At 40.3% G+C, this 23450-nt stretch overlaps 1 protein-coding gene across 1 annotated transcript; it reads left to right on the top strand.

The window, feature by feature from the left end:
- The first annotated feature begins 11312 nt into the window (after positions 1-11312).
- On the top strand, positions 11313-16541 carry LOC138353240 (uncharacterized). Its single transcript, XM_069306127.1, has 2 exons — positions 11313-11396; positions 15603-16541. Exons 1-2 carry the CDS (start codon positions 11313-11315, stop codon positions 16539-16541), a joined length of 1023 nt encoding a protein of 340 aa, XP_069162228.1.
- The last annotated feature ends 6909 nt before the right edge of the window (positions 16542-23450 follow it).

The raw sequence follows: 23450 nt of genomic DNA, 5'->3' as shown, positions 1-23450 counted from the left end.
TCAAAATCATGAACATCAGCAAAGTCAACATCATTAATGTCCATGTAACAATCATCAATATCGCAAATATCATGAACCTCCTAAATTTTATTACCAACACAAACCTCAATATGATTATAAATGTCAACATCTTCAATATGAAACTCAACGTCATCATAATTACCAATTAACATAACCCGTGTTATGGCTATACCGTAGCAACAAAATTACTATCAGCAATATCATAATCACTAATATCATCAAGGTCCAAATTCTCAGAATCCAGTTGATTATCCATATCACCCCTATCATCATCATCATCATCATCATCATCAATATTATACTCATTACCAATATTTCAAGCATTTTCCATATCAGGAATAACATCACTAGCAACACTATAATAGTGTTCCTAGTGATCATTAGTATCAACATCTTCCTCATTACCAAGAACACCATCATTAACTTAAACCAATACATACTATAAATACCAAAGACTGTACAAAATACCTGAAAATTCACAATATTATAATCCACCAAAACAAACTGGAACATTAGTTCACCATACCTGCAAACAAAATGACATTCTGGACATACATTATCAATCAACACATCAGCAATAACAATCCCGTATATGGCATATTTCTGCAGTGTTACCAAGAAGTTTTGCACCTCACTTGATCCCTTGAATTTAACTTTCCTTCTCAACCATTGTAATAATGGGGTGGTAACCCTGGTAACACTCCTACCAAAGTATCTGAAAGAGCCACCACATTGCCATAAATTATGCCAGTATATATTTACCTGGGACAAGGTATTTTGCATTCGTTGACAATTTATCTCTTCATGGCTTAGCTTTACCTGCAACCACCATATAATCGAAACATGTTACAGTACAGTGTTCAATCGAACACTTAGAATACATTACAGCAAGATCAGATGTCTGTAACACATCAAACAATTTGGAGACTTGAGCAGATGTTTCTTCCAATTGTCTGTAGACACCACGACGTCATCCAAACATGGTCTCCTGTCTAAACTCGATTATGGTTGCCCTGCATAGTCTTCTGCTTCTCCTCCTACTCTTCGCCGTCTTGATGCTTTGCACCATACTGGGTTGCGTCTCATCTCTGGTGCCTTTCGTTCTACTCGCGCACTCAGTTTGTATGTTGACACTGGCTTTCTCTCTCTCTTCAGGACCGCCGTGATCGCTACTGTCTTCGCTATCTTGCGCGGTCCTTACAACATCCTTTCTCTCGCCTCTGTCGTGCTTTGACTTTTCCTCCTCCTGTAGTTCCTGTTCCTCTTCATCGTCTCCCACTTTCTGTCCGGTTATCTCGCTTACAGGATTATCTTTCTGTTCATATGTTTTTCCTCGTATTGTTCCTTCCTTGCCTCCGTGGAGAGTCCCCCTTCCCAAGTTTTGTACGTCCTTGACTTGAATTACTAAAGCCTTTACCCCTCCTATAATTCTGAAAAGCCTCTTCCTTGAGCACTTTTCTTCGCACTCCCACTCTCTTTCCATCTTCACCGATGGGTCTAAGTCTGCGGACGGTGTTGGCTACTCTGTTGTTTTTCCTGACCTTACTTATATATGTCGCCTCCCTTCGGAGACTAGCGTCTTTACGACAGAACTTTATGCTATTCTCTATGTTCTTCGTCTCTTGCTTTCTCATTCTCATTCCTCCTTTGTGGTTGTAGTTGACTCTTGTAGTGCCCTCATGGCTCTAGGGTCCTATAATCCTGTCCATCCGGTGGTCATCGAGATTCAACATTGGCTGTTTCTTATTTCTAGTAAATTTAAATCAGTAGAGTTTTGCTGGGTTCGCAGCCATATTGGTGTTTCTTTCAATGAGCGTGCGGATGTTGCCGCTAGGGAAGCTATCCGTTCTTGTCCCATCTCCCATAAAGGTATTCCTTATTCCGACTTTTATCCTATTATTCATTCCTCCATCCTTGCCCGTTGACAGGGTTGTTGGTCCTCTGTGGTTAGTAACAAGCTGCGTACTCTCAAACGTAGTGTGTCCCTGTGGCCTTCCTCCTACCACCGTAACCGGCGGTGGGAAACTGCTTTGGCACGGCTGCGGGTTGGCCATACTCGCTTATCCCACGGTCACTTAATGGAGCGCCGCCCTGCTCCTTATTGTCCGAATTGCGTTGTCCCTCCTACAGTTGTTGAATGTCTTGCTTTCCGACCGTCCCTCGCAGTCACTTGTCCCTCGATAGAATTCTAGGTGAATTGAATACTTTTGATATCGTTCGCCTTATGCGTTTTTTTTCTCGTATTGGCATTTTTGGTGATATTTAGCGCCCTCTGATTATTTTGCACTTTGATGGTGCTACATAGCCTTCCCGGTTTGGTGCCTTCTTTTGATAATTACCTTACCTTACCAAACATGGTCTACACGTGGGAATATTAGCCAAAAACTTTTACTGTAGAGGTAGAAATGTAACAGGAACCATATTTAGCCTAAAAGGTTAAATGGCCAAACCGTCTTCCAGTAGAAAGTCAACCTCAGGCTGAACAATGGCAAGCTTGTCAGGACTGATCCACAAAGGTGGTAATCTAATAGGTGAGTAGGTAGTAAGTTGAATGTCATGGATGATGACCGACGTCTGAGTAGGAACCTCTCCAACCACGGTCAAGAAGTCATCAGGCCACTGCTATCTTGAGGTTATGTTGAGATGATTTCGTGGCTTAGAGTCCCGCGGTCCAGTCCTCGACGAGGCCTTTTTGTTACATACCCTCAGGAAGCAGCCCAATGCAGCTGTCTAACTCCCAGGTACTTATTTACTGCTAGGTGAACAAGGGCATCAGGGTGAAAAAAACTCTGTCCATTTGTTTTCGCCTCCACCGGGAATCGAGCCCGGAACCTTAGGACTACGAATCCCTAGCCCTGTCCCCTCAGCTGTCAGGACCCCCTCAGCTGTCAGGCCCCCACCTCAGCTGCTGCACCATCTCACGTTAAGTCTTCTGTAAGGGTCTTCCCCCCAATCCAATATCATAAGAGCTAGAATAGTTGGAATATAAATTAGTTGGATCCTTAACAGAGTCAGTATCGCGAGTAGCCAACATAATACAGTGAAATAAGGCAACAGGCAAGGGGGGCCCTGGAACCTCTTCAACCAGTTCAGGTGCTCAACCAGCCCTTTTTTTCTGTCACCTGGCATGCTCACTCTAAAGCATAGTTTGGTAAGGTCCTCCTGCATGACGTAGGAACCTTCATCTTTGTGGGACATGGAGCTACAAGAACGAGGCTTTAAAACCAACCCCTTCTCTCCGGGATCAACTGTATAAAGTGTAGCACTGTGATTATGATCATGTTAGTCTGCATCCTGTCCTGACCTTGCTTGAAATGTTGAAGAGCCACTACTCTCACTGCCTGCAATCTCTGAAAGGGTTTCTTTTCAAACTCAGTCCCTTCAGTAACATCCACATTGCTTAGAAGCTTACCCTGCATGATTAATAAGGAACCATGAACTTTATGACCAAATACTAGCCCAGGGAGAGGGAGCATCCTAAAGAACTGTGAAGCCCCTCTCTAGCTGCAAATAAGACATAAGGATGAAGAATTCGCTTGTCCCTGCAAAATTCCTCAAACAAATCTGACTTAAAAGTACTCCATTGATCAGTCTGCACTACCCAGGGAAGATCAAATGCTGATAAGTATCGTATTAGTTGTGCAATTACTGCCTTGGCTATGGTTTTCCTCACTTCGTAAGCTTCAGGGAACAGTATTGTTATGCACATTAAAGTTATCAAATAAATATTCCCCATTTTAGTTCTGGGTAATGGGCCAACACAGTCTAATACAACATGGAAGAAATGTTCCTTAGGCACTACAATTGGCCTTAATGGATCTTTAATGGGTGACTGGTTGGATTTTCCAACCTCTGACAGATTATACACTGGCTACAATACCTCAACATCTTTTTATAGTTGTGGCCAAAAGAAATACATGAAAATTTTAGAATAAGTTATATTAATACCCAGATGTCCCCCCATATGATGATCATGAGCAACATAAATAACTTGTTTCCTGTCTTGCTGGGGTACAACAAACTGGAATACTGCTCTCCCAGTCATCTGATGAGGGAGAATTGTGGGGTATCCATCTCCTCATCGAGAGCTGATCCTTGTAATAGAATTCAGTAGACAAGGTGTCACAGTCCCCTCCAGACAGAGCTATGGCATTCTTTTAACATAGGGTCATCCCTCTGTAGTTCACTTAAGATGCATTTTTGTCCTCGGTCTGAGGCAATAAAGGGAGGGACAGCAGCGGCATCCTCACCTTCTCCACTCTCTGGAGTTAATGGTGGTTCTTCCACACTGACCTCAGGAGTGTCATCGACATGGGGCATAAAAGTCTCTCTAAGAACGACCTCAGCGTCTCGCTTTGGTGCGTCTCCAGGGGCTGGAGTCTCAATAACCTTGGGAACTACAAGGTTGCCCTAAATAATCACACCCAGAGACCTAGTCACTGCACATGCAGGGTATACAATATCCTCCTCTCCTGCCTTGGACTTCGGTACAAAATGAGGATTTGTCAGCATTATTGGCAATTGATTACCTCCTATTTTATCTCCTGCAATATCATTACCCAATATGAGATCTAGTTCCGGGACAGGTATATAGAAGCTAACACCTACTGTACTACATCCTTGGAAACAATCAGCATCTGTGGGGAAAACTGACTCGTGCGATTTAATTATTTAGCAATTTATTTCTTACGTTAATTTAATTATGTCGATAGTGGACTGTATGATCTTTAAAGTGGACTGTATGATTTTATTCCCAAAAATCGTTTCCAATACATTCTGGGGGGGGGGGTTATTATTTATATATATAGCAGTAGTGAAATATGTGAATAGAACCGCGCGCACCACATGAGCAGGTGTGCCAATTAGGCCCCCCCTGCTCAGGTGGTGTGCAGGTGTCTAGTCACAAAGGGTTCTGGGGGTTACCCGGGGTGTGCAGGCGTACCGTCCGGCCGCGCTGCACTAGTCACTCGGTAATCATGTTGGATTGGGGCAGCGGCATGTGGGGCGATGTGGGTCATGTAGGGTAAAGTGTAAGTATAGGAACAGGTGAGCAATAGTAGTAGATGAATATATATGAGTATATGCCATAGAGTTATTGCGTGTAGATATATATAGTTAAATAACAGTATGTAGGATATGTTGAGGGGGGGGGGGCCCTACCTCTGACATGGTAGGAGACCAGGCTCTTAAGATGGGTGGTTAGGGGTAGGGCACATGAAGGAGTTTAAGGGGAGAGGGGAAGGGATGGGGAGCGGGCGGCAGCTTTGACTGATAGTGCGGGTCTCTGTTTTATGTAGTGTAAATATTTTTACCAATTCTTTTCCTGTGGTGGGGGTCTCCAATATCTTCATGTCGGAGTCGAGAGGTGTACACGGATGGAGGTCACAATAACAAATGAGGGTGGGAATTTACCCGTACTGTTTTTGTAAACAGGGTGGGTGGAGGCACACCTCTCCCTCCCCTCCCTTACCTTCTAGAGTGGTACGGAGCAGGACCACATACCGCCACATAGACCTGAGAAGTGTCACCACATGGCACATGGATGTGTGCAGGAGCCAGTGTTTTGAACCACTCTTCTCTTGAAGAGTGAGACGCAACTGCTGGGAATGACGGCAATACGGCGTACCATACTCACTCCTGTTACAGCTCACACTGCCACATAGCAGCAACGCAGCGGCACATAGGCCATGAGGCAGCCCACATACCGCAATGTAGGAGAACTGTACCGGTGTGTGGTCTTTGATGCCCCGCGCGTTAAGGTGGTGTTATATGTCGCACCCTCCCCTCTCCCCCCTCCCATGCAGGTGTCAGTCATCATCAAACATTCGACAATTCCACACTTCACATTTCCTCAGTCCACAATAAACGAGGGAAAAAGTCATCACATTATATAAATTTATTCTTTTATTAAACACTTAAGCGATTTACAACGATAATATTAATAATAATATCGTAGGAATATATCAGCCTGTGGTCTTGTATGTCTTTCACCAGACAATAAATAGTTAAAGGCGTTAACCCTTTATATATAATTTTGCTGAGGAAGAAGGCTTCGGGGCGTCGGGTAACCTCTTGGGAGTTTGACACGTAACTGGACTAAATGAGACATTACCATACACCATACCCAGAAGGTCCCCCACCCCCCTCCCCTTACACCTAGCACACAAGTCTGTTTACGTCTTCCCCTCCGAGGTTGAGGGGTGGGGGGGGGGGGGGCTTACACGCATGTCTCTATATTCTCAACAAATAACGACTATAGCCTGAGGTATATTTAATTTTGCTTTCACTCTGAGTAACGAGCATCATCGCTTACCAGTCTTCAGTTTTATTCTATCTAATCAAACTACTGCCCCGCATTTAGCATCACTCAGTAAACTCAGTCAAAGTCAGTAGGGTAGCGTTTTCTGAATGAGGGAAACATTTTTTTACATCTTAAAAGATGTCTACCAGTCTTCAATTTTTTTCTATCAAATCAAATCAGTGCTCTTATCACTCAGTCAACTCAGTCAAAGTCAGCAGGTTAGCGTTTACTGAATGAGGGAAACATTTTTTGCATTTTAAATGATGACTACCAGTCTTCAAATTTTTTCTATAAAATCAAATCAGTGCTAGCATCACTCAGTAAAAGTCAGTAGGTAAGCGCTTACTGAATGAGGGAAACGTTTTTTACATTTTAAAAGATGTCTACCATTCTTCAATTTTTTTCTATCAAATCAAATCAGTGCATCTATGCATCAGTGCAAATATGCATCACTCAATAAACTCAGTCAAAGTCAGTAGGTAAGCGTTTACTGAATGAGGGAAACATTTTGGGCGGAGAGCGAGCCTTCGGAGGCGGCTCGCCTCTGCAAAGTTTGTCACATAACTGGGGCTAAATGAGGCGATACCGCCCACCATACCCGACCGCTCCCTCCCCTCACACTTGTCACTCACAAGTTAACAGTTTACATGCTTTTCTCGCTATACAGAATAATAAATAATAAATAAATAAATAGTTAGGAAAAGTAAACCCGTTTATATATAATTTTTATTCTTTTATTATCATTTAACACTTAAGCAGCAGTGCGTGTCTCTGTATTCATATTAAATAATGACTATAGCCTGAGGTATAGACCTTTTAATTTTGCTTTTGATTCTTGAGTAACGAGCTTCATCGTATACCAGTCTTCAATTTTCTTCTATCAAATCAAATCTCTGCCAGTAAAACAGTCACTCAGGTAAAGCCAGTAGAAATTTTTACTGAATGTGGGAAAGACAACTTCTGGAGGCAGCAGCAGCACTAGGAGACTTGCACGTATGTGTTTTCCACTACTGAATGAATATATGCAATTTTAGATCAATTCCAGGAACTTCACCATTACACACATCTGGGGTGGTGGTTTAAGGTGTAGTGAAATGGGCGAGGTCGGCAAACACACCGCGGTCTGACCTCCGCTATACCTCAAACGCGCCATTCATTCTCTCTCCGTTAGGTGAGCAATGTTCCCACATACAAATTCCAAGCATGCGCTGTTAGCAAAGTAAACATGTATAAGACTAATGTGGAAAATCTTAGTTTTGATACTATTATTATTATTATACTAGCTGTACCCGCCACGCGTTGCTGTGGCTCAGTCTGGTTTAATGGAAAAGAAACAAAAGAGAATGCGCACGTTTCTGTTATGTTTAATTTCACAATGCTTGTGGGTACACAGTATTTTTTTGATGTTCCATTGTCTGGAGATAAAGAGATTGTCTGGTTTGCCGACTCTAGAACACTCAACATATAATTGTTCATGCGAGAAACAATCCGTATTTAGATATAAACTGCACAATTCTAAAGATTGGTCCTGAGCTTTGTTGATGGTGAGTGCAAACGCCAATCGAATTGGAAATAACAATCTCTCAAATTGAAATGGCATATCTGTTGGAATTATAGGAATGTGAGGAATGAGGACATCTTCACCTTTGCAAGGTCCTGTCAAGGTTATTGCTTCTACGACGTTGCTGACTTGCAACTTGATGTTGCAAAGTTTTGGCTGGTTGATATTTCGCAACATGATTGTTGGCAAGCCGATTTTCCATTGCAATACATGTGATCGAGTGAATTCAATATATACTTGAATTCAATATATGGGATGCTGCCAGGTATCCCTGGCAGATCGAGTGAATTAAAAAATTCTGTTGGATAATTAACCGCTTCATCTGCTTCCACAACAGTGTCGACGGACTTATATGTGACTGCCTCACTTTGTGTGTTTGTACGTAGGCAATTCCGAATACTGTGTGTTTTCGCAAACGCGTCATTCTGACATAACGTGAAGAGAGCAGTTAACGTTTTATCCGGTGGATTCATAGATGATTGTTGCACATTTGCAGCTGTGAAATAAACGTGTCCATTTTCTGGTTTTCAAAACAAAAACAAAAAATAGTAACGAAATATTTCAGTTCAAACGCAGATCAATCGACGCAGATTAATTTCCCCACCAATTGCACTGAAAAATATGATGAACAGTTAAAAAAAAGAAATGAAGAAGAATTAAAATAGAAACAAATAAGCTATTCCCAAGAAATGAACGGTATGGTATACATCACCGCTCAATTCCAACGCAACGTCACACAAATTAATTAAAATAAAATGAAAATAAATAAAAATCTATAAAAGTTCAATATACCAATGCAATCGGAAACATTGAAATGGAATCGTAACATACTTTATATATCGTGTGTTGCTCTTACGTGCAACAGATGGCGTTGTTTTTCAAAAAACGCCTGTTTTCACCTGTCACAGGTGTGGCATCTAAAAAGTAGGTATATCAAAACACGTATGTATTCAAATGAACGTTGTGTCAAAATTTCAAAGCAATCGGTGAAGAACTTTCGTTTTTTATGTCACAGGTGAGGCATGTATATAGTAGGTATATATAAACACTCGCCTATTCGAATGTAATGTTGTGTAAAAAATTCAAAGCAATCGGTAAAGAGGTTTCAAAGATTTCCCTCACATGAAAAACACGAAAAACACAGCTTTAAAAAAAAACGTGTTTTTCCCGTCACATACGTGACATCTATATAGTGTATATATAAAAACCTGCTCGGATGCGAATGGGACGTTGTGTGAAAATTTCAAGGCAATCGGTGAAGAACTTTCCGAGATTAGCGATTTTGAACAAACGAACATTTCCATTTTTATTTATATGGATTTTAAATTGACTTGTTCATTATCACTGAGTTCAAGGCTGCCTCTAAGACCTTCATTATCCAAATGTAAACAGTAACCGATGAGAATAAGACCGGATGAGTCGATAGTGAAATAGTTAGCTCGGGGTTAAGTGTGTAAGGGAATAAGGACCCCGTCAGACCTTGAACCATTTAGCGCTGTACCTCATTTTAAGCGTTTTACTGAATGAGGGAAACATTTTACATCTTAAAAGGTGGCTACCAGTTTTAAATTTTTTCCGTCTTGATGAAATAGCTTCTACCATCACTCAGTAACTCAGTAAAGGCAGTCAGCCAGTCAGTCAAACAGCAACAGTGGACTGAAGACTCTAACATGCTATTTTTCTAAATTTGCAGGCAGTGGGAGAAGTGGCTCCTCAACATTTCAAGCAAGTTCAGGACAGGATGCAGACCAACATGATCATAATCACAGTGCTACACTTTATACAGTTGATCCAGGAGAGAAGGGGTTGGTTTAAGCCTCGTTCTGGTAGCTCCATGTCCCACAAAGATCAGGGTCCCTACGTCATGCAGGAGGACCTGACTAAACTATGCTATAGAGTGAGCATGCCAGGTGACAGAAAACATGGGCTGGTTGAGCACCTGAACTGGTTGAAGAGGTTCCAGGGTCCCCTTGCCTGTTGCCTTATTTCACACTATTAAGTTAGCTACTGGCAATACTGACTCTGTTAAAGATCCAACTAATTTATATTCCAACTATTTTAGCTCTTATGATATTCAATTAGGAGAAGATGTCCCCCTTACAGAAGACTCAACGTGAGGTCATGCAGCAACTGAGGTGAGGGCCTGACAGCTGAGGGGACAGTGCTAGGGATTCATAGTCCTAAGGTTCCGGACTCGATTCCCGGTGGAGGCGGAAACAAATGGGCAGAGTTTCTTTCACCCTGATGCACCTGTACACCTTGCAGTAAATGGGTACCTGGGAGTTAGACAGCTGCTACGGTCTATTTCTGGGGGGCGTGTAATAAAAGGGAAGCCTTGTCGATGACCGGGCTGTGGGGACTCTAAGCCCCGAAACCATTTCAACATCACCTCAAGAGAGTAGTTGCCTGATGACTTCTTGACCCTGGTTGGAGAGGTTCCTACTCAGACGTCGGTCATCACCCATGACGTTCAACTGACTGCCTACTCACCAATAAGACTAAAACCTTTGTGGATCTGTCCTGACAAAGCTTGCCATTGTTCAGCCTGAGGTGGACTTTTTACGGGAAGACGGTTTGGTCATTAAACCTTTTAGGCTAAATATGGTTCCTGTTACATTTCTACCTGTACAGTAAAAGTTTTTGGCTAATATTCCCACGTGTAGACCATGTGTAGACTGCAGAAAACTTTGTTGGCTAATATTCCCTTATATAGACCATGTTTCGATGACGTCGTGGTGTCTACACACACTTAGAAGAAACATCTGCTCAAGTCTCCAAATTGTTTGATGTGTTACAGACATCTGATTTTACTCTAATGTATTCTAAGTGTTCTGTTGAACACTGTACTGTAACATGTTTTGATTATATGGTGGTTGCAGGTAAAGCTAAGCCATGAGGAGATAAATGGTCAACGGTTGCACAATACCTTGTCCCAAGTAAATATATACGGGAATAATTTATGAGAATGTGGGGGATCTTTCAGATACTTTGGTAGGAGTGTTACCAGGGTTACACTCCATTATTACAATGGTTCAGAAGGAAAGTTAAATTCAAGGGATCAACTGAGGTGCAAGACTTCTTGGTAACATTGTAGAAATGTGTTATATTCGGGATTTTTATTGTTGATATGTTGATTGATAATGTATGTTCATAATGTCATTTTGATTGAAGGTATGGTGAACTAATGTTCCAATTTGTTTTGGTGGATTATAATATTGTGAATTTTCAGGTATTTTGTGCAGTATTTTGTACAGTCTTTGGTATGTATAGTATGTATTGGTTTAAATTAATGATGGTGTTCTTGGTAATGTGGAATATGTTGATATTAATGATATTTATCATAGTTTTGCTAGTCATGTTGTTCCTGATATGGAAAATGCTTGAAATATTGATAATGAGTATAATATTGATGATGATGATAGGGGTGATATGGATAATCATCTGGATTCTGAGAATTTGGACCTTGATGATATTAGTGATTATGATATTGCTGATAGTAATTTTGTTGCTACGGTATAGCCATAACACGGGTTATGTTAATTGGTAATTATGATGATGTTGAGTTTCATATTGAAGATGTTGTCATTTATAATCATATTGAGGTTTGTGTTGATAATAAAATTTAAGAGGTTCATGATATTTGCGATATTGATGATTGTTACATGGACATTAATGATGTTAACTTTGCTGATGTTCATGATTTTGATGATGGTGATTATGACTAGGATGTCATTGTGGATACTGATGATCTTGGTGATATTTTGGATTATGTGTGAGGAGTGTGATATTGCACATTGCTATATGTTACGGCCCTATTTGGTCGCAACTGGGGTTCTTCTCTGATGTTATTAGAGTTTGGGTATCCGGCCCCAAGTTAGTAGTGGCTTTCAAGGGGTGTGTTCCGTAACGCAATTAAATTAAAGGGGAAGGGATACAAATTCACTAAACTAAATATATTATTACACCACCACCATAAATAAATATATAAACCGTCACACGCAGTTACTATGACTACACTTATGTACAATGACTTCTTCTTCTTCCGAAGACTCAGGAGGTTTCACAGTGCTCGAGACGAGTAGCCCTGGTCCTATTCTTGTGGCCTCAAGATGAATCCTTAGATTCCCTAGGCGAGTCTACCCCGGCCACAGGCCAGCCAAATCACAGTCCCACTGGGTGCACCGTCGTGGAGGCCTTCAACCACAAATCCAGCCTGTAGCTGGCAGGTTCCAATCAGCCACGCTGCGTAGGACACTCCACGACCGATACTAGGGTTGCGAGCCCTAGGCAGGAGCCTCGTGTGATTCCGCTGATCACTCTCCTCACCACAACACCCCATTGGCTAGTTTTCTCCACCAGTCATCCCCGGGTACGACAATTCCTCAACTGCCTCGTCACAGGCAGGCTAACACAACAGTGTTCATCCGGGGGGGGGGGGGACTCACAGCTTCTGCAGCAAACACGTGGAGATACTATGGCTGCCTTGGGTAGACTGCCCATCGTCCAATCCAGCAGTCCCAGGTCGACTCTGTAATCAGACACGTCATCAGTACTAGGGACAGCCTAAGACACCTCACTTACAGGCATAGACACAAACGCCCACCTATCCACTCCATAGATGGCGTTGCTGTCTAAGCGTCACCTCACCAGAGGTCAGCAGCGGCTATGTTACTAGCTGTTTAAGGCGCGAAACCAGCCCCTGTGGCCGGTATATCTCGTCCTCACTAGATGGCGTCGTCCATTTGGAGGGGGTTTCGGGAGCTGACCCACAGAAGGCGTGGTCGTCACTGCTCCGTGCTCGGACGCTGGACTCGGGTCCGTAACACTATATTTCATGTGCATTTAAAAAAAATTATTAGTGTGTAATGATGGAAATAAATTGTGTTTTTTCAGAGATTGTGATGTATTGGACTGATATACTTTTTGTGAATAAAGTACAGTGCCTATTGATTCTTGTGTATTGGTGTTGACTTTCAGAGCTTGTGATCTGGTGGATTGGAATAATTTTTGTGCATTATGGTTTAGTGCTTATTGAGAGTTGATGTTCACATTTTGGATTAGTATGGTGACTTCGATGGAGATGATGAGTTATGTATTTCCTTATTTCCTATATATGTTGTTGAAGAGTTTATATGTATTGTTGTAGTCTTTGGTTGTTTATACCAGGATATATTATTTTGGTTTATTATGTTAAATTTGGTATACTTATGTTGGAATTGTTAACTTTTAACTTTGTGAACTTCCCCCAACAGCCAAAAAAAAATGCCACAACTCTTCAAGTAGAGTAATTCTTTTTTCCTTCTGGCTTGGAAGGAGTTTTACCACCTGTGTGGTCAATTTAATAAAGAAGCAGAGTGTAACGACCTGTGTGGTCAATTTAATAACGAAGTAGAGTGTAACGAACTGAGTAGTCTGTTTAATAAAGAAGCAAAGTGTTACGAACTGTGGGGTCTGTTTAATATAGAAACAAAGTGTTACGATCTGTGGGGTCTGTTTAATAAAGAAGCAAAGTGCTACGATCTGTGGGGTCTGTTTAATAAAGAAGCAAAGTGTTACAATCTGTGGGGTCTGTTTAATAAAGAAGCAAAGTGTTACGACATGAGCAAACTGTTTAATAAAGAAGCAGAGTGTAACAACCATAGTGGTCTGTTTAAAAAAGAAGCAAACTGTTACGACTTGAATAGTATATTTAATAAGAGGAACAAGCAGAAATGAGAGAAATGCAAAGCGTGAGAAAGAGCTTTGTCAGTTGAGCAAGTTCCCAGTGGCGACGCTACTGCCGGTCCACGAATATTTAGATAAAAAAATACCTAGGATGATATGTGTTGGACTGTTGGAGTAATAAGTGGAGTGTTATGATATATCTAGTGAATTTGTAAAGTTATTTATAACTAGGTAGTATGTGGGCAAACTTGACTGGAAGAGCAAGTCAGTTCTGTTCGATAAGTTTAGACGGATTTAGCGCTGCCTCTGATTGGTAAGAGGGTTAGAGGGAGGCAGTTGCCTGGTGATGGGTGAAGTGAAACAGCTTCACTCCAATCTTGTGAATGGAGAGTCTTTCAGTTAAGTTCAGTTCTTTCGTGCCGTGCCCTGTAGTGCTGTTATAATTATTTTAACTATAGAGTGCACTGTTGACTGATATCACATGGGTGTTTGTAATATTCCTAGATTCCACTCTAAAAGTTTATTGATATTTGTTACGAGTTTATTGATATTTGTTAAAAGTTTATTGATATTTGTCAAATAGCCGAGGCTATTTGAACCACCCCACCGCCGGCACTCGGATAGTTATCTTGGGCATAGCATCTATGCCCAAGATAACTATCTATGCCCAAGATAACTATCCGAGTGCCGGCGGTGGGGTGGTTCAAATAGCCTCGGCTATCACCTCATTTTGTCCGGTCGTGATGGTCAAGTGGATTAAGGTGTCTTGTACATACCAGATGCGTTGCTTCTGGCAGTATGGGTTCGAGTCACTTCTGGGGTGTGAGTTTTCAGTTGCATATGTCCTGGGGACCATTCAGGCTTGTTCGCATTTGTGTTCCTCACGTGTTGCCCCAAAGAATGAGGTGATTTGGTAAAATGCTATGCCCAAGATAACTATCCGAGTGCCGGCGGTGGGGTGGTTCAAATAGCCTCGGCTATCACCTCATTTTGTCCGGTCGTGATGGTCAAGTGGATTAAGGCGTCTTGTACATACCAGATGCGTTGCTTCTGGGAGTATGGGTTCGAGTCACTTCTGGGGTGTGAGTTTTCAGTTGCATATGTCCTGGGGACCATTCAGGCTTGTTCGCATTTGTGTTCCTCACGTGTTGCCCCAAAGAATGAGGTGATTTGGTAAAATGCTATGCCCAAGATAACTATCCGAGTGCCGGCGGTGGGGTGGTTCAAATAGCCTCGGCTATCACCTCATTTTGTCCGGTCGTGATGGTCAAGTGGATTAAGGCGTCTTGTACATACCAGATGCGTTGCTTCTGGGAGTATGGGTTCGAGTCACTTCTGGGGTGTGAGTTTTCAGTTGCATATGTCCTGGGGACCATTCAGGCTTGTTCGCATTTGTGTTCCTCACGTGTTGCCCCAAAGAATGAGGTGATTTGGTAAAATGCTATGCCCAAGATAACTATCCGAGTGCCGGCGGTGGGGTGGTTCAAATAGCCTCGGCTATCACCTCATTTTGTCCGGTCGTGATGGTCAAGTGGATTAAGGCGTCTTGTACATACCAGATGCGTTGCTTCTGGGAGTATGGGTTCGAGTCACTTCTGGGGTGTGAGTTTTCAGTTGCATATGTCCTGGGGACCATTCAGGCTTGTTCGCATATATATATATATATATATATATATATATATATATATATATATATATATATATATATATATATATATATATATATATATATATATATATATATATATATATATATATATATATATATATATATATATATATATATATATATATATATTTATATATATATAAAAACATACATACACACATACACCCACATGCATTCACTTACATTTGTCTCTTTTACACTGACAGGGGTGAGGTAGCGGATAGAGAAAATAGTGTGCAATTAAGCACTTAATCACTGAAGGTGATTAAGGTGCTTTTACAAGCTTAGGTTATTGTCGAGTTACGAGTTACGTATATAACACGAGTTACCTCAGGTTATATAGTTACATCACATACCAGAATCAGGCAACATTCACCATACCTTAGCCCAGGTTGAAGAAAGTAGTTGAGGCGGGGGTAGTTGTTGGTGTGGTAGTTGATGGTGTGGTAGTTGATGGTGTGGTAGTTGATGGTGTGGTAGTTGATGGTGTGGTAGTTGATGGTGTGGTAGTTGAAGTTGAAGTTGTGGTTGTTGAAGTGGTAGTTGATGTTGTTGTTGTTGAAGTGGTAGTTGTGGAGGTGGTAGTTGATGTTGTAGTTGTAGAGGTGGAAGTTGATGTTGTGGTAGTTGATGTTGTGGTTGTGGAGGTGGTGGTTGCTGTTGTTGTTATAGAGGTTGTTGATGATGTAATAGTTGTTGAAGTGGTAGTTGATGTTGATGTTGTGGATGTGGAGGTAGTAGTTGATGTTGTGGTTGTGGAAGTGGTGGTTGATGTTGTTGATGTTGAGGTTGAAGTTGATGTTGTAGTTGATGTAGTACTTGTGGAGGTGGTAGTTGATGTTGTAGTTGTTGAGGTAGCAGTTGATGTTGTGGTTGTTGAAGTGGAAGTTGAAGTGCTAGTTGATGTTGTAGTGGTGGTAGACGATGTTGTGGTTGTGGAAGTTGTAGTTGAAGTTGTGGATGTTGAAGTGGTAGTTGATGTTGTAGTTCTGGAGGTAGTAGTTGATGCTGTTGTTGTGGAGGTGGTGGTTGATGTTGTGCCCGTTGTGGCGGTTGATGTTGTGCCCGTTGTGGTGGTTGATGTGGTGCCCGTTGTGGAGGTTGATGTTGTGCCCGTTGTGGAGGTTGATGTTGTGCCCGTTGTGGAGGTTGATGTTGTGCCCGTTGTGGAGGTTGATGTTGTGCCCGTTGTGGAGGTTGATGTTGTGCCCGTTGTGGAGGTTGATGTTGTGCCCGTTGTGGAGGTTGATGTTGTGCCCGTTGTGGAGGTTGATGTTGTTCCAATTTCATTGGTTGATATCCCTGTCCCGGAATTTGTAGTCTGACCTGATGGGTTTGTGGTCTGACCTGATGGGTTTGTGGTCTGACCTGATGGATTTGTGGTCTGACCTGATGGATTTGTGGTCTGACCTGATGGGTTTGTGGTCTGACCTGATGGGTTTGTGGTCTGACCTGATGGATTTGTAGTCTGACCTGATGGATTTGTGGTCTGACCTGATGGATTTGTGGTCTGACCTGATGGGTTTCTGGTCTGACCTGATGGGTTTGTGGTCTGACCTGATGGATTTGTTGTCTGGCCTGATGGATTTGTGGTCTGGCCTGATGGATTTGTGCTCTGATCTGATGGATTTGTAGTCTGACCTGATGGATTTGTGGTCTGACCTGATGGGTTTGTGGTCTGACCTGATGGATTTGTAGTCTGACCTGATGGGTTTGTTGTCTGACCTGATGGGTTTGTTGTCTGGCCTGATGGATTTGTGGTCTGACCTGATGGGTTTGTGGTCTGACCTGATGGATTTGTAGTCTGACCTGATGGATTTGTGGTCTGACCTGATGGATTTGTGGTCTGAGCTGATGGGTTTGTGGTCTGACCTGATGGGTTTGTGGTCTGACCTGATGGATTTGTTGTCTGGCCTGATGGATTTGTGGTCTGACCTGATGGATTTGTAGTTTGACCTGATGGATTTGTGGTCTGACCTGAAGGATTTGTTGTCTGACCTGATGGGTTTGTGGTCTGACCTGATGGATTTGTAGTCTGACCTGATGGGTTTGTTGTCTGACCTGATGGGTTTGTTGTCTGGCCTGATGGATTTGTAGTCCGACCTGATGGGTTTGTAGTCTGACCTGATGGATTTGTGGTCTGACCTGATGGATTTGTGGTCTGACCTGATGGATTTGTTGTCTGACCTGATGGATTTGTGGTCTGACCTGATGGGTTTGTTGTCTGACCTGATGGATTTGTAGTCTGACCTGATGGATTTGTGGTCTGACCTGATGGATTTGTAGTCCGACCTGATGGGTTTGTAGTCTGACCTGATGGATTTGTAGTCTGACCTGATGGATTTCTTGTCTGACCTGATGGATTTGTAGTCTGACCTGATGGATTTGTTGTCTGACCTGATGGATTTGTTGTCTGACTTGATGGATTTGTAGTCTGACCTGATGGATTTGTAGTCTGACCTGATGGATTTGTTGTCTGATCTGAATGATATGTTGTCTGACGTGATGGATTTGTTGTCTGATCTGAATGATGTGTTGTCTGACCTGATGGATTTGTTGTCTGACCAGATGGGTTTGTTTGACCGGTCTGATGTGTTGTCGACTGTTCAACATTATCTGGAAAAATGCAATAATTAAACATTCGTTAGGTTAATCCTTGACCTAACCCCCTTTCCTGATATTCCCTAAGATATATATATATATATATATATATATATATATATATATATATATATATATATATATATATATATATATATATATATAACCTACCGTACCCTAACCTATCTTAATGTAACCTTAACTAACATAACTAAGTCAATAATTTATGTTCTTAACATAGTATAATAATAATAATTCAAATAAACCAATTGGAAACAATATTTTGATTATATATATATATATATATATATATATATATATATATATATATATATATATATATATATATATATATATATATATATATATATATGTCGTACCTAGTAGCCAGAACTCACTTCTCAGCCTACTATGCAAGGCCCAATTTGCCTAATAAGCCAAGTTTTCATGAATTAATTGTTTTTCGACTACCTAACCTACCTAACCTAACCTAACCTAACTTTTTCCGCTACCTAACCTAACCCAACTTATAAAGATAGGTTAGGTTAGGTTAGGTAGGGTTGGTTAGGTTTGGTCATATATCTACGTTAATTTAAACTCCAATAAAAAAAAATTGACCTCATACATAATGAAATGGTTAGATTTATCATTTCATAAGAAAAAAATTAGAGAAAATATATTAATTCAGGAAAACTTGGCCTATTAGGCAAATCGGGCCTTGCATAGTAGGCCGATAAGTGCGTTCTGGCTATTAGGTACGACATATATATATATATATATATATATATATATATATATATATATATATATATATATATATATATATATATATATATATATATATATATATTAGTATATTTTGGTAGCAGTCTTTCCTGTAGACATATATTATTAAATATGACCGAAAAAGTAAGATTAATAATTCTAACACGAATTTTCTCGATCTTTCGTACATTTCTTTTTACTGTTGGTGGTAATTCAAAAATCAAATCTCCAAAATTTATTTTTATTTCTAGTCTGACGCGACACTTGAGCGCGTTTCGTAAAACTTATTACATTTTCAAAGACTTTAGTTTACACATACACAACTGAATAGAACTTACACATCTCCGATTTGTTTAGATCTACATTTGAGTGAGGTGGATGGGGTGAGGTGGCATTAATAGGGTATTAATTTCATCAACACAAGACAGAACACGAAACAATGGGTATTGAATGGAAGTGATTGTAGAAAGCCTATTGGTCCATATTTCTTGATGCTTCTATATTGGAGCGGAGTCTTGATGTGGGTAGAATATAGTTGTGCATTAATTGGCTGTTGATTGCTGGTGTTGACTTTTTAATGTGTAGTGCCTCGCAAACGTCAAGCCGCCTGCTATCACTGCATCTATCGATGATTTCTGTGTTGTTTACTAGGATTTCTCTGGCGATGGTTTGGTTGTGGGAAGAGATTATATGTTCCTTAATGGAGCTCTGTTGCTTATGCATCGTTAAACGCCTAGAAAGAGATGTTGTTGTCTTGCCTATATACTGTTTTTTTGGAGCTTACAGTCCCCAAGAGGGTATTTGAAGGCATAGACGACGTTGGTCTCTTTTAAAGCGTTCTGCTTTGTGTGCCATCACCAGAGAAATCTTAGCAAACAACACAGAAATCATCGATAGATACAGCGATAGCAGGCGGCTTGACGTCTTTATATATATATATGTATATATATATATATATATATATATATATATATATATATATATATATATATATATATATATATATATATATATATATTTATATATATATATATATATATATATATATATATATATATATATATATATATATATATTTATATATATATATATATATATATATATATATATATATATATATATATATATATGTAGATATATATATATAAATATATATATCTGCTCGTTAGTCAAGTTAGTGTATGATTGTCAGGTCGTTTTAAGTAAGTACTTAACCTGATATTTTTCTTTAGTTAGGCCTGTCTGTAAATAGTTATTTGCAATTTGTCCATTATTAAACAGTGTTTTCAGTGAGCCACACAGTTCTTGAGTGTGTAACATTAGAATACAATTAAACTTGTGTTTGTTGGATACTTACTTTGACAGCAGATACAATCGTCTCCGGAGCAATGGTAGTAGGTGAGAGGTACACGACAGTCCGTCTTGTGTGTACAGATGCCGGGACAGGCAGCGGTGTGAGGACAGGTCGGATGGTGTCTGGTGCAACACCTGCAGCCCCGGCCACCACAGCCTCCAGCCACCTCACGCTCCTCTCCCTTACACGCAGACTTGCACACTCCCAGGCTCTCCTCACACCGCTCAGACCGTCTACACTCTGTTCAATCGTCAAAACCTTTCAGGATATCGAAATTCACAACAAAATGATCGAAAAATTTACTTTCATTTTATGCAACTATCATTGTGAAAATTATTAATTTTTATTAATTAGAATTGATCCTATAAACTAGCAACTTTTGAAGCAGAGTACAAGAGAGGTAAGCCTAATGCAGAATAAGCTAATACATGTATCCTGTGCATGATTAGGTGTCCCAGCTACCCAGATGCAAATACCCAGTAAACTATAAGAACATAAGGACATCAGAATAAATAACTGTAGAAGGCCTCTTGGCCCATAGGAGGCAGCTCCTATTTATACCGACCCAATCCCAATCATATACATGTCAAACTCAGGCCTGGAACAATCAAGGGACCCAACTTCCACCACATAAGAACATATGAACAGATCCACAAGGGTCGTGCTGAGGGTTCGAAGATACTTCCTAGAGGATCCCAGACGCGCCTTAATCGACTGCATTCGCGATTAATCGACATGGTAAAAGAATTGCAGCCAGGAATGTAACTGCCCTCGCACGGGTCCTGCAGCCTCTCCGAGACACAAACCCGGGTTTTACAAAATTTTCTCCATGCACCAGGGCTCCGTCAACAAGAAGTTCTACCTCTTTGCCCTTCATTACACACAGAAATCCCAATAGCGTGATGCATCAAATGAACAAATCCACAAGGGCCGTGATGAAGGTTCGAACCTACGTCCGAGAGGATTCCAGACGGGCCTTAATCTGCTGTTCCATGACATGGTAAAGGAATTGCAACCGGGAGTGCAACTGCTCCCACACGGATCCTGCAGTCTCTCCGAGACACAAACCAGGGTTTTACACAATTCCACAAGGCAAGGTTGGAACCCTCATCACGCTCCTTGTGGATATGTTAATTTGATGCATCACGCTATTGTGATTTCTGTGTGTTATAAGAATATAAGAATATTGGTAACTACAGACAGCATATTGGCCCATACGAGGTAGCTCCTATTTATAACCGACCAATCCCACACATATACGTGTCCAACCCACGTGTGATACAATCAAGGGACTCCATTTCCACCACGTTACGTGGTAATTGGTTCCACAAGTCTACAACCCTGTTACCGAACCAGTATTTACCCAGTTCTTTCCTATATCTAAACTTATCCAATTTATACCCATTGTTTCGTGTTCTGTCTTGTGTTGATACTTTTAATCAGCCCTTAATATCCCCTTTGTTATATCCATTCATCCACTTGTACACCTCTATCATGTCACCAGTAACTCTTCGCCTTTCCAGCGAATGTAATTTATTAAGCTTTGTCAATCTTTCTTCATGTGATAGGTTTCTAATATGCGGAATTAACTTTGTCATCCTACGGTGGACGGGTTCTAGTGAATTTATATCCATTCTATAGTACGATGACTAAAACTGAACTGCATAATCTAAATGGGGCCTAACAAGAGCAAGATATAGCTGAAGAACAACACCAGGTGTCTTATTAGTAATGCTTCGATTAATACATCCAAGTGTCCAATTTGCCTTATTACGAACATTCGTGCATTGAATTTTTTATTTTAAATTCTTAATAGATTTTTTGGCTTTAAATTATTAATAGATTTTTTGGTTTTTAAATTCTAAATAGACCTAAAGGTAATTAGCTGATCGTTTGATGCAAATAATCTATCACCTATCTTGAAAATAGGTGCAACATTAGCAACCTTCCACGACTCTGGCACTCTGCCTGACTCTAATGATTTATTATATATATGGTAGACAATGGCTAGCAAAGCTTCTCTTTGCATTCCTTAAGCATCCTGGCAAACACTTCGTCAGACCCTGGGGATTTGTTTGGCTTGAGTTTCACTATTTGTTTAATAACATCCTTCCTGGTAACTACTAAACTAGTCAACCTGTCCTCTTCCCCACCTACATAGACTTGTTTGGCTCAAGGTATAATGTTCAGTTCTTCTTTAGTAAATACCGAGATAAAATATTTATTTAAAATACTGCACATCTCTCTGTCATTATCAGTTATCTAACCTGTCTCAGTTTTTAATGGACCTGTCCTTTCTCTAATCTTTGTTCGATATAACTGAAAAACAAAACTTTAAGATTTGTCTTTGCTTGCCCTGCGAAGTGAACTTCATAGTTTCCTTTTGCCCACCTTATCTATTTTTTAACATTTCTAACAAGTTGGACGAATTCTTGTTCCAATCTGACTTCCTCATTCTTAATTCTTTTGTACCAAGCTCCTTTTCTACCTATTAGGTTCTTCAGGTCCTTTGTTATCCATTTTGGGTCATTATTATTCTATCTATTCAATTTGTATGGTAAACTACGTTCCTATGCTATGCTTAGAATATTTTTAAAATAAGCTAAATTTTGAATCCATATCGAAATCCCTTTTTACATCACCCATCGCTGGGTTTACGTCTCGCTCCAAGACCAACCCACACCCTTATACCCAGGACGTTCCAATTATTTCACCCACAACATTTCTTAGATAATTGAACTCTGCTTTTCGAAAATCTGGTATTTGCGCAGAATTAACATACACATTAACTGAACTTCTTTTGAACTACCATGCTAACTACACATTGCTAACATTCACCTGCTTTTGAACAGCATTGCAAACATTCAGCTTCTTTGGAACTACCAGGCTAATTATACACTTAACCTTCTTTGGAACTACCAAGCCAGCTACACAGTATTAACATCTTTGGAACTCTCTAGGTAGCTACACATTATTAACATACACCTTCTTTGAAACTACCATGCTAGCTACACATTATTAACATCTTTGGAACTACTAAGTTAACTACACATTTTAATATCTTTGAAACTTTCAGGCTAGCTACACATTAGTAACATCTTTGGAACTACCAAGCAAGCTCCTCATTATTAACATCTTTGGATGTTAATAATGTGCAGATTATAATAATAAAAAATAATAAAAATAATAATATAAAATAGTATTATAAACCATTACATTATATATATTGTATAATATATATTGTATTATATATATTGTATTATATATTACATAATAATAAAAAACTACCAAGCTAGCTACACCTTGTTATTATCTTTCGAACTACCAAGCAAGCTACACATTATTAACATCTTTGGAGCTATCATGCTAGCCACACATTATTAACATCTTTGAAACTACCAAACTAACTACACATTATTAACATCTTTCGAACTTATTAACATCTTTAGAACTAGCTACGTATTATTAAGATCTTCGAAACTACCAAAGAAAGGTAAAAATTATTAACATCTTT

The sequence above is a fragment of the Procambarus clarkii genome, chromosome 56 (genome assembly GCF_040958095.1).
Source record: "Procambarus clarkii isolate CNS0578487 chromosome 56, FALCON_Pclarkii_2.0, whole genome shotgun sequence".
In the NCBI taxonomy this organism is placed as follows: domain Eukaryota; kingdom Metazoa; phylum Arthropoda; class Malacostraca; order Decapoda; family Cambaridae; genus Procambarus; species Procambarus clarkii.
Note: the sequence above shows the minus strand (reverse complement) of the source record. Positions and strands in the feature narration are given on the sequence as shown.

Bases quoted from the DNA above. Each gene is read 5' to 3' on its own strand.
- LOC138353240 (XM_069306127.1), top strand. From the start codon at position 11,313: ATGGATAATCATCTGGATTCTGAGAATTTGGACCTTGATGATATTAGT. The intron at 11,397-15,602 runs GTATAGCCATAA...ACCATACCTTAG, and splicing joins ATAGTAATTTTGTTGCTACG to CCCAGGTTGAAGAAAGTAGT.